Source organism: Oncorhynchus keta, chromosome 5 (genome assembly GCF_023373465.1).
Source record: "Oncorhynchus keta strain PuntledgeMale-10-30-2019 chromosome 5, Oket_V2, whole genome shotgun sequence".
Taxonomy (NCBI): Eukaryota; Metazoa; Chordata; class Actinopteri; order Salmoniformes; family Salmonidae; genus Oncorhynchus; species Oncorhynchus keta.
Window position 1 is genome coordinate 38087804 of NC_068425.1, and position 12695 is coordinate 38100498.

At 46.9% G+C, this 12695-nt stretch overlaps 1 protein-coding gene and 1 long non-coding RNA gene across 36 annotated transcripts in view; one reads left to right on the forward strand and one right to left on the reverse strand.

Moving 5' to 3' along the window:
- Positions 1-10706, forward strand: part of epn3a (epsin 3a) — a 70507-nt gene extending 59801 nt beyond the window's left edge. For both annotated transcript variants that reach the window (XM_052519847.1, XM_052519848.1), the window contains 4 exons: positions 3319-3490; positions 4492-4665; positions 6485-6727; positions 7989-10706. In XM_052519847.1, the coding sequence (XP_052375807.1) occupies positions 3319-3490; positions 4492-4665; positions 6485-6727; positions 7989-8278 (879 nt within the window). In that variant the 3' untranslated portion in view covers positions 8279-10706. The remainder of the gene's footprint in view (positions 1-3318; positions 3491-4491; positions 4666-6484; positions 6728-7988) is intronic.
- LOC127930302 (uncharacterized) lies at positions 10571-12572 on the reverse strand. 34 transcript variants are annotated; one of them, XR_008137838.1, is made up of 3 exons: positions 11854-12572; positions 11706-11765; positions 10571-11589 (listed from the first exon to the last, which is right to left on the reverse strand). It is a non-coding gene; the product is annotated as an uncharacterized LOC127930302 (long non-coding RNA). The 34 variants fall into 34 exon arrangements; XR_008137827.1 differs by having other exon boundaries at positions 10571-11619; positions 11678-11765; XR_008137830.1 differs by having other exon boundaries at positions 10571-11559; positions 11706-11735; positions 11796-12572.
- Positions 12573-12695: the final 123 nt, after the last annotated feature.

Below are 12695 nucleotides of genomic sequence, written 5' to 3' on the forward strand. Positions count from 1 at the left end.
GACAGCCTGGGAGTTCCCCAAGGGAGTGTGGGGGACAGAGTGGTCTGAGTTCCCCAAGGGAGTGTGGGGGACAGCCTGGTCTGAGTTCCCCAAGGGAGTGTGGGGGACAGCCTGGTCTGAGTTCCCCAAGGGAGTGTGGGGGACAGAGTGTTCTGAGTTCCCCAAGGGAGTGTGGGGGGGGGAGTGGTCTGAGTTCCCAAGGGAGTGTGGGGGACAGGGAGTTCCCCAAGGGAGTGTGGGGGACCTGTCTGAGTTCCCCAAGGGAGTGGGGGGACAGTGGTCTGAGTTCCCCAAGGGAGTGTGGGGGACAGAGTGGTCTGAGTTCCCCAAGGGAGTGTGGGGGACAGAGTGGTCTGTGGGGGACAGAGTGGTCTGAGTTCCCCAAGGGAGTGTGGGGGACAGCTTGCATCTGGTCTGAGTTCCCCTGTGGGGGACAGAGTGGTCTGAGTTCCCCAAGGGAGTGTGGGGGACAGAGTGGTCTGAGTTCCCTGAAGGGAGTGTAGGGAGGGGGCCAGAGTGGAGTGTGGGGGACAGAGCCTGGTCTGAGTTCCCAAGGGAGTGTGGGGGACAGAGTGGTCTGAGTTCCCCAAGGGAGTGGGGGACAGCCTGGTCAACACTCTGCGGAGGGGGACAGGGTGGTCTGAGTTCCCCAGAGGGAGTGTGGGGGACAGAGTGGTCTGAGTTCCCCATAAGGGAGTGTGGGGGACAGTGGTCTGAGTTCCCAAGGGAGTGTGGGGGACAGAGTGGTCTGTTCCCCAAGGGAGTGTGGGGGACAGCCTGGTCTGAGTTCCCCAAGGGAGTGTGGGGACAGAGTGGTCTGAGTTCCCCAAGGGAGTGTGGGGGACAGCCTAGGTCTGAGTTCCCCAAGGGAGTGAGGGGGACAGTTCCATATAGACAGTGGTCAACACTGAGTTCCCCAAGGGAGTGTGGGGACAGAGTGGTCTGAGTTCCCTAAGGGAGTGTGGGGGACAGCCTGGTCTGAGTTCCCTAAGGGAGTGTGGGGGACAGTGGGAGTTCCCCAGGGGAGTGGGGGACAGCCTGGTCTAGTTCCCCAAGGGAGTGTGGGGGACAGGGTGGTCTGAGTTCCCTAAGGGAGTGTGGGGACAGCCTGGTCTGAGTAACCAAGGGAGCCCATATAGAAAGTAACCAGAACAGTCAACACTATAGTACTCTCCATATAGACAGTAACCAGAACAGTCAACACTATAGTACTAGACAGTAACCAGAACTCCTATAGTATATAGACAGTAACCAGAACAGTCAACACTATAGTACTCTCCATATAGACAGTAACCAGAACAGTCAACACTATAGTACTCTCCATATAGACAGTAACCAGAACAGTCAACACTATAGTACTCTCCATATAGACAGTAACCAGAACAGTCAACACTATAGTACTCTCCATATAGACAGTAACCAGAACAGTCAACACTATAGTACTCTCCATATAGACAGTAACCAGAACAGTCAACACTATAGTACTCTCCATATGGACAGTAACCAGAACAGTCAACACTATAGTACTCTCCATATAGACAGTAACCAGAACAGTCAACACTATAGTACTCTCCATATAGACAGTAACCAGAACAGTCAACACTATAGTACTCTCCATATAGACAGTAACCAGAACAGTCAACACTATAGTACTCTCCATATAGACAGTAACCAGAACAGTCAACACTATAGTACTCTCCATATAGACAGTAACCAGAACAGTCAACACTATAGTACTCTCCATATAGACAGTAACCAGAACAGTCAACACTATAGTACTAACCAGAACTCAACACTATAGTACTCTATAGACAGTAACCAGAACAGTCAACACTATAGTACTCTCCATATAGACAGTAACCAGAACAGTCAACACTATAGTACTCTCCATATAGACAGTAACCAGAACAGTCAACACTATAGTACTCTCCATATAGACAGTAACCAGAACAGTCAACACTATAGTACTCTCCATATAGACAGTAACCAGAACAGTCAACACTATAGTACTCTCCATATAGACAGTAACCAGAACAGTCAACACTATAGTACTCTCCATAGAGACAGTAACCAGAACAGTCAACACTATAGTACTCTCCATATAGACAGTAACCAGAACAGTCAACACTATAGTACTCTCCATATAGACAGTAACCAGAACAGTCAACACTATAGTACTCTCCATAGAGACAGTAGTACTCTCCATAGAACAGTCAGAAACAACTATAGAGACAGTAACCAGAACAGTCAACACTATAGTACTCTCCATAGAGACAGTAACCAGAACAGTCAACACTATAGTACTCTCCATAGAGACAGTAACCAGAACAGTCAACACTATAGTACTCTCCATAGAGACAGTAACCAGAACAGTCAACACTATAGTACTCTCCATAGAGACAGTAACCAGAACAGTCAACACTATAGTACTCTCCATAGAGACAGTAACCAGAACAGTCCATATAGACAGTAACCAGAACAGTCAACACTATAGTACTCTCCATATAGACAGTAACCAGAACAGTCAACACTATAGTACTCTCCATATAGACAGTAGACAGTCAACACTATAACCAGAACAGTCAACACTATAGTACTCTCCATATAGACAGTAACCAGAACAGTCAACACTATAGTACTCTCCATATAGACAGTAACCAGAACAGTCAACACTATAGTACTCTCCATATAGACAGTAACCAGAACAGTCAACACTATAGTACTCTCCATATAGACAGTAACCAGAACAGTCAACACTATAGTACTCTCCATAGAGACAGTAACCAGAACAGTCAACACTATAGTACTCTCCATAGAGACAGTAACCAGAACAGTCAACACTATAGTACTCTCCATAGAGACAGTAACCAGAACAGTCAACACTATAGTACTCTCCATATAGACAGTAACCAGAACAGTCAACACACTCCTCTGTATGAAGTTTCTAAAGCTGTTTGACTGATGTCTGTGAGTATAACAGAACTCAGAAACCTGAGAACAAATCCAACCAGGAAGTGGGAAATCTGAGGTTTGTAGTTTTTCAAGTCATTGCCGATCGATGGCTGTGTTTTTCTGTGACTTGGCTCTGACCTAACATAATCGTTTGGTGTGCTTTCGTCGTAAAGCCTTTTTGAAATCGGGAACTGTGGCTGGATTTACAACAAGTGTATCTTTAAAATAGTGTAAAATACTTGTATGTTTAATTATGGGATTTCTGTTGTTTTGAATTTGGCGCCCTACAGTTTCACTGGCTGTTGACGAGGTGGGACGCTAGTGAAGTTAATGATTAGAACCTACTTGTTGTTCCTCTGTGGACAGTCTGCCATGATGGATCTGGTGGAGGTGTTTGCTGTGTCGTCTGAGGTGCCTCCTACTGCTAGTGCCACCTCCTGGAGTCTGCCAGGGGGGAACGTCCGCACCCCTCTCCACCACCCCCTCCCCCAGGCCCAGGCTGCTGCTGGGGCCGCCTCCGACCCCTGGGACTCACTGGGTAAGAGCTGCTCCATGCCTCTAAAGAACTCAACAGCCGGTCCCAATTCACTCACCACTCATACTCTACTGTCTGCCTTCTAGCATTATCTCTCTCTCTCTGCTCACCACTCATACTGTACTGTCTTCCCTCCAGCATTGTCTCTCTCTGCTCACCACTCATACTCTACTGTCTGCCCTCCAGCATTATCTATCTCTCTGCTCACCACTCATACTCTACTGTCTGCCCTCCAGCATTATCTATCTCTCTGCTCACCACTCATACTGTACTGTCTGCCCTCCAGCATTGTCTCTCTCTCTCTGCTCACCACTCATACTGTACTGTCTGCCCTCCAGCATTGTCTCTCTCTCTCTGCTCACCACTCATACTGTACTGTCTGCCCTCCAGCATTATCTCTCTGCTCTCCACTCATACTCTACTGTCTGCCCTCCAGCATTATCTCTCTCTGCTCACCACTCATACTCTACTGTCTGCCCTCCAGCATTGTCTCTCTCTGCTCACCACTCATACTGTACTGTCTGCCCTCCAGCCTTATCTCTCTCTGCTCACCACCCATACTGTCTTCCCTCCAGCATTATCTCTCTGCTCACCACTCATACTCTACTGTCTTCCCTCCAGCATTATCTCTCTCTGCTCACCACTCATACGCTACTGTCTTCCCTCCAGCATTGTCTCTCTCTCTCTGCTCACCACTCATACTGTATTGTCTGCCCTCCAGCCTTATCTCTCTCTGCTCACCACCCATACTGTCTTCCCTCCAGCATTATCTCTCTCTGCTCACCACTCATACTCTACTGGCGGCCAATAATCAATTGATTATACAATGTATTCCAGGCTCTGGTAGTTATTCTCTTACCAATAGACACCCTCATATTAAAGAAAACTGTGATACAGTTAGTAAATAATAACGTTAATAAAGCTCTATGTAGCTATAATGTCATGGTTATGATCTGTTATAGACATGTAATAATGTAAATCCTTATCCTGTCCTGTTACTGCAGTAGAGGCTCGCTCCACCCCCGCTGGGATAGAGTCTCCCTGGATGGTTCCTCCCACCTCCGGTAGCCCCGCCCCTTCTTGGCAGCGTAGCCGGTCCCCCCCGGACCCCTGGGAGACCCCGGGGGTAGTAGACCCATTCTCTATTCCAGATGCTCTTCGAACTGGCAGCCCTACAGGTGACTGGTTATCTCTGGCTCCCTATGGCTACACATGCAGACAGACAGACAGACAGACAGACAGACAGACAGACAGACAGACAGACAGACAGACAGACAGACAGACAGACAGAGTGTTGGAACCAGACAGACAGACAGACAGACAGACAGACAGACAGACAGACAGACAGACAGACAGACAGACAGACAGACAGACAGACAGACAGACAGACAGAGTGTTGGAACCAGACAGACAGACAGACAGACAGACAGACAGACAGACAGACAGACAGACAGACAGACAGACAGACAGACAGACAGACAGACAGACATGTATGTACGGGCAGAAGCCAACAGTACCTTTGGAAAGTATTCAGACCCTTGACTTTTTCCACATTTTGTTAGGTTACAGCCTTATTCTAAAATTGATTAAAAAACATCTCATCAATGTACACACAATACCCCATAAAGACAAAACAAAAAAAAGTTTTTTTGAAATATCACATTTACTTACAGTACAAGTCAAACGTTTGACTGGTACTGTAAGTATTCAGACCCTTCACTCAGTACTTTGTTGAAGCTCCTTTGGCAGCGATGACGGCCTTGATTCTTCTTAGGTATGATACTACAAGCTTGGAACACCTGTATTCGGGGAGCATTGCAGCACAGCTATTTTCAGGTCTCTCCAGAGATGTTCGATTGAGTTCAAGTCCAGGCTCTGGCATGTCCCAAAGCCACTCCTGCGTTGTCTTGGCTGTGTGGTTAGGTTCATTGTCCTGTTGGAAGGTGACTGAGTCTGAGGTCCTGAGTGCTCTGGAGCAGGTTTTCATCAAGTGTCTCTCTGTATTTTTCTCCGTTAATCTTTGCCTCGACCCTGAAAAGTCTCCCAGTCCCTGCCTCTGAAAAACATCCCCACAGCATGATGCTGCCAACACCATGGTTCACCGTAGGGATGGTGCCAGGTTTCCTCGTGACGTGATGCTTGGCATTCAGGGCAAAGAATTTAATCTTGGTTTCATCAGACCAGATAATCTTATTTCTCATTGTCTGAGAGTCTTTAGGTGTCTTTTGGGAAACTCCAAGTGGGCTGTCATGTGCCTTTCACTGAGGAGTGGCTTCCGTCTGGCCACTCGAACATAAAGGCCTGGTTTTTGGAGTGCTGCAGAGATTGTTGTTCTTCTGGAAGGTTCTCCCATCTCCACAGAGGAACTCTGCAGGTCTGTCAGAGTGACCATCGGGTTCTTGGTCACCACCCTGACCAAGGTCCTTCTCCCCTGGTGGCTCAGTTTGGCCGGGGGGCCAGCTCTAGGAAGAGTCTTAGTGCTTCCAAACTTCTTCCATTTAAGAATAATAGAGGCCACTGTTTTCTTGCGGTCCTTCAATGCTGCAGAGTGTGGTACCCTTCCCCAGATCTGTGCTCCACACATTTCTGTCTCTGAGCTCTACGGACAATTCTTGCGACCTCATGGCTTGGTTCTTGCTCTGACATGCACTGTCAACTGTGGGACCTTATATAGACAGGTTTGTGCCTTTCCAAATCATGTCCAATCAATTGAATTTACCACAGATGGACTCCAATCAAATTGTAGAAACATCTCAAAGGATGATCAATGGAAACAGGATGCACCTGAGCTCAATTTCAAGTCTCATCGTAAAGGGTCTGAATACTTATGTAAATAAAGGTATAGTTGTTTTTTATATAAAAATATATTTTGTTAAATTTCTAAAAATGAAGGCTGTAATTTAACAAAATGTGTAAAAGGTCAAAGGGTCTGAACACTTTTGTGTATATTTCTAAACGTATTTGAACATTTAAACTTATATTTATGTACCCCATTAGATGGTGACTTGTTTGACGAGGCGATGGACGGAGGTCATTTCAGCCTGAACAGTCGAGGTGAGGGTGAGGGCAGCCCGGAGCTGTTTGACCTGTCTCGTATAGGGGACAGTCTGGGGGTCCCCAGCCCTCGGACATGCCGGACCCCTGAGTCCTTCCTGGGGCCCACAGGGGCCTCCCTGGTCAATCTGGACAGCCTGATACCAGCCAACCCCCCAGCCAAGACCAAGAACCCCTTCCTCTCAGGTGAACACTGAAACAGTCACTCACTCACTCACAGACCAAGAACCCCTTCCTCTCATGTGAACACTGAAACAGTCACTCACTCACAGACCAAGAACCCCTTCCTCTCAGGTGAACACTGAAACAGTCACTCACTCACAGACCAAGAACCCCTTCCTCTCAGGTGAACACTGAAACAGTCACTCACAGACCAAGAACCCCTTCCTCTCAGGTGAACACTGAAACAGTCACTCACTCACAGACCAAGAACCCCTTCCTCTCATGTGAACACTGAAACAGTCACTCACTCACAGACCAAGAACCCCTTCCTCTCAGGTGAACACTGAAACAGTCACTCACTCACAGACCAAGAACCCCTTCCTCTCAGGTGAACACTGAAACAGTCACTCACTCACAGACCAAGAACCCCTTCCTCTCAGGTGAACACTGAAACAGTCACTCACTCACAGACCAAGAACCACTTTCTCTCAGGTGAACACTGAAACAGTCACTCACTCACACAGACCAAGAACCCCTTCCTCTCAGGTGAACACTGAAACAGTCACTCACTCACAGACCAAGAACCCCTTCCTCTCAGGTGAACACTGAAACAGTCACTCACTCACAGACCAAGAACCCCTTCCTCTCAGGTGAACACTGAAACAGTCACTCACTCACAGACCAAGAACCCCTTCCTCTCAGGTGAACACAGCCAATCATATCCCTGCTCTACAGAAAACCATGTACCCCATCCAATTTACAAGTAAAGTGCTACTCAGTCACTTACTCAGACCTGGGGCAATTGCAGGTTGAAGTTGACACTTTTGGGACTGTTCCATTGATCCTATCGCAGCTTACTGGACAAACTTAATGATTAAGCGTTAAGGTTAAGTATTTCAACATTTAACATGTAATGGTTAAAAGTGCTTCTACTGACTTTCTCTCTGTCCCCCCCCTTCCTCTCTCTCTTCTCCCCTATCTCCTTCCCCCCCTCCTCTCTCTCTCCCCCTATCTCCTTTCCCCCCCTGCTCTCTCTCCTCCCCTATCTCCTTCCCCCCCCTGCTTCTCTCTCCTCCCCTTATCTCCTTCCCCCTGCTCTCTCTCCTCCCCTATCTCCTTCCCCCTGCTCTCTATCCTCCCCTTATCTCTCCCCCCTGCTCTCTCTCCTCCCCTCTCCTTCCCCCCCTGCTCTCTCTCCTCCCCCATCTCCTTCCCCCCCTGCTCTCTCTCCTCCCCTATCTCCTCCCCCTGCTCTCTCTCCTCCCCTATCTCCTTCCCCCTCCAGGTCTGAGTACTCCATCTCCCCTCAACCCGTTCCAGAGTGAACAGCCTCGTCTCACTCTGAATCAGATGCGTCCCAGCTCCACGTCCCCTGTCCCCCCCTCCGGTCCTCCCTCCCTGCCCTACAGTGCTTCTCTGCCCCTGCCCGCCAGCCACCAGCCGGCCAGCCTGCCCTCCTCCCTCACCCAGCCCACCCATGGAGCCCTGGACATACCTGGGCTGCCACAGCCCCTGTTACCTCTTTCCTCCATCTCGTCTCTGGGAGAGCAGCACAGTCAGAATCCCTTCCTGTGATGTCTGTCCATCTGAACTGAAACCGCTAAGATGGAAGATAGACCAACACTAACTTCTGCCATGCGCAGTAGAACACCTGCTGGGCGTCCATGAGCAGTGTCCTGCTGGCTGTCCACGAGCGGTGACCTGCTGGGTGTCCACGAGCAGTGACCTGCTGGGTGTCCACGAGCGGTGACGATTCAACATGTGGAATCGTTGAGAAATGTATAGAAAATGACGGTCGATGTTTTGTAGTCAGATGTGACAGGACGCCCACCCAGCTGTCGCACGGCCGGCAATTCATGTTGGTCTGTCTGTCCTCTATCTCTGGTGGATGGAACAGAGGAAATAGAAATGACTCTTATTAGGTTATTTTCTGTCAATCTAACCTCAAGACTCAACAACTGGAATTCAGACAGAACTGATAATCCCCTCAAGTTGTTATTTTGCTGTTGTTTTTCTCTGGGCTTTAGTTCTGTAACCCTTAGATTGCTTCCTCTGCTACGGTCTGCTCTACCACAACCTGTCCTGTTACTCCTCTCTGCTGAAGGGAGTGATGGAGGCCTCTGCTCAGGTCTGCTCTACCACAACCTGTCCTGTTACTCCTCTCTGCTGAAGAGAGTGATGGAGGCCTCTGCTCGGGTCTGCTCTACCACAACCTGTCCTGTTACTCCTCTCTGCTGAAGGGAGTGATGGAGGCCTCTGCTCAGGTCTGCTCTACCACAACCTGTCCTGTTACTCCTCTCTGCTGAAGAGAGTGATGGAGGCCTCTGCTTGGGTCTGCTCTACCACAACCTGTCCTGTTACTCCTCTCTGCTGAAGGGAGTGATGGAGGCCTCTGCTCGGGTCTGCTCTACCACAACCTGTCCTGTTACTCCTCTCTGCTGAAGAGAGTGATGGAGGCTACTGCCTCTGCTCGGGTCTGCTCTACCACAACCTGTCCTGTTACTCCTATCTGCTGAAGAGAGTGATGGAGGCCTCTGCTCGGGTCTGCTCTACCACAACCTGTCCTGTTACTCCTCTCTGCTAAAGGGAGTGATGGAGGAGGAACGAGAGGTAGAAAGAAAGAGAATATTCCCAGAACGTGTTTAGGTCTATAGTAACCTAATCCTAAACCATGACAGATACTGTACATACACGCCGATGCCCAAGCTCATCCTCCGCTATAGAAAGCACAGTAGGTGAAGATGTTTCCATGTTAAAGTAATTAGCAATACTTTACAGAGTGAGTGTGTCTGCACTAACCTGGTCTCAGATCTGTTTGTGCTGTCCTGCCAACTCCTATGGGTCATTGGCTATACAGCAGAAACAGATCTGGGACCAGGTTAGTTAACTGCTTTTCCAACTGCTTCTTACCTAGTCACATGCCCCGCCCACTCTGCTGCATACTTTATTTTGATTGGCTCCGCACTGTTGCTCCTGATCCAGCACTGAACTGATTGTACACCAGATATGCCTGCTTATCTCTCCGACCGACGGACCACAATGCACTGGGACAGGACGCCCACTGTTCCTGCCGCACTGCTCTATGCTGATTGGTCGATCCGCTCTCTGGACTGCTTTCATTGGTTGGCTCTTTCTCTCCTATTATCTCTCCCATGATGCCCCAGGGGATAACTCGGACAAGTCTGTTCATGAGGATGTAACGTTACAGAATGCTCAGATAGAAATGTATCGTGTAGAACAGATATGATTGTCTGCCAGATAGAATAAGGGAAGTGTGTCGGCTCTATTCAATCTATTTCTATCCGTTCAGAATGTTTCCCAGCACAGACTGCAACTCAGATAGAAATGTATCATATAGAACAGATATGATTGTCAACCAGATAGAATAAGGGAAGTGTGTCGGCTCTATTCAATCTATTTCTATCTGCAAATGTTCAGAATGATTCCTAGCGCCGACTACGACTCTGATTCCTGAGAACGGGCATAGAACATTCCACGCCGATGATGAGACGCCCGCCAACCCCCATTCACATAATGAACACTTGAGTTTTAAGCTTCCTTTTTCTGTTACATTGGGCCTTGTAAGACTCAGTCTGACTGGGTTCTCGTGTAAAATGATGATTTGCTGTTGGAATGGAGCTGCGGTGATGGTGAGAGAGATTCTAATGTAGTTCTATTGTATTGTAGTGAACTGGAGGCCCTTTTGAGGGATAACTGAGTGAAATCTGCTTTTCAAGAGACCGGAACCACTGCAGGACTCACTATAGGGGGCAAATCCTAACGCTCTCACTTCAAGTTGAGTTTTGCATTGATGTCAATGGGAGATGTGGAAATTCAATTGAATTGAATGGAAGTTAGGAAGCTAGCATTCGACCCCTATAAAGCAACGCGTATTAGAATGTATGAATTGATATCATGATTATTTTCCCTCTCTCATTGCTGTGATCAATACTTGTGAAACACTGATTGTCATCGTCAAATATAAGGGTAACGAATAACAACACCTGGCATCTGCATTCATTCATATTTTACAGCTTTTATTTCATGATCATGTTGATCAATAGTATATTTCTTGACTTGTTGCTTTGATACCATTCAACCTTTTTACATCTGTTAATACATGACTGTGTGTAATATATATATATATATAATATATGCCTAGCTAGATTGTAATACCAAACACTTTATAATGGACTGTTTCTACATATTGAATGCTTAGAGAAGCACATTCTTCACAGAGTTGACTTTTCTACACAATGTCTGTCTGCCCCCCGGAGGCCAAACGCCTGTATGACAGTTACTGTATTTCCACACACCTATATGACAGTTACTGTATTTCCACACACCTGTATGACAGTTACTGTATTTCCACACACCTGTATGACAGTTACTGTATTTCCACACACCTGTATGACAGTTACTGTATTTCCACACACCTGTATGACAGTTACTGTATTTCCACACACCTGTATGACAGTTACTGTATTTCCACACACCTGTATGACAGTTACTGTATTTCCACACACCTGTATGACAGTTACTGTATTTCCACACACCTATATGACAGTTACTGTATTTCCACACACCTATATGACAGTTACTGTATTTCCACACACCTATATGACAGTTACTGTATTTCCACACACCTATATGACAGTTACTGTATTTCCACACACCTATATGACAGTTACTGTATTTCCACACACCTATATGACAGTTACTGTATTTCCACACACCTATATGACAGTTACTGTATTTCCACACACCTATATGACAGTTACTGTATTTCCACACACCTGTATGACAGTTACTGTATTTCCACACACCTGTATGACAGTTACTGCATTTCCACACACCTATATGACAGTTACTGTATTTCCACACACCTATATGACAGTTATTGTATTTCCACACACCTATATGACAGTTATTGTATTTCCACACACCCATGACAGTTATTGTATTTCCACACACCCATGACAGTTACTGTATTTCCACACACCTGTATGACAGTTACTGTATTTCCACACACCTGTATGACAGTTACTGTATTTCCACACACCTATATGACAGTTATTGTATTTCCACACACCTATATGACAGTTATTGTATTTCCACACACCTATGACAGTTACTGTATTTCCACACACCTATATGACAGTTACTGTATTTCCACACATCTATATGACAGTTACTGGATTTCCACACACCTATATGACAGTTACTGTATTTCTACTCCAGCATAGTTAGGCTACATCGAGGACACTACTCCAGTATAGTTAGGCTACATCGAGGACACTACTCCAGTATAGTTAGGCTACATCGAGGACACTACTCCAGCATAGTTAGGCTACATCGAGGACACTACTCCAGTATAGTTAGGCTACATCGAGGACACTACTCCAGTATAGTTAGGCTACATCGAGGACACTACTCCAGTATAGTTAGGCTACATCGAGGACACTACTCCAGCATAGTTAGGCTACATCGAGGACACTACTTCAGTATAGTTAGGCTACATCGAGGACACTACTCCAGCATAGTTAGGCTACATCGAGGACACTACTCCAGCATAGTTAGGCTACATCGAGGACACTACTCCAGTATAGTTAGGCTACATCGAGGACAATACTCCAGCATAGTTAGGCTACATCGAGGACACTACTCCAGCATAGTTAGGCTACATCGAGGACACTACTCCAGTATAGTTAGGCTACATCGAGGACACTACTCCAGCATAGTTAGGCTACATCGAGGACACTACTCCACACATGATTATGCATTTCCCTGTTTGGAAATACTTTAACCAAATTGTATGACAGTGTTCTCCCTCAGCCTTTAAAAACAACTGCTGGTAGATACAGTATCTATACAGGCCTCCTCAATAAGATACTCCATTCATATCATCTATAAGACAGATATTCATATCAGGTATCTATAACATGATACTTTTCAGATACTCTATAAGAGTGATGCCATTCATATCAGGCCT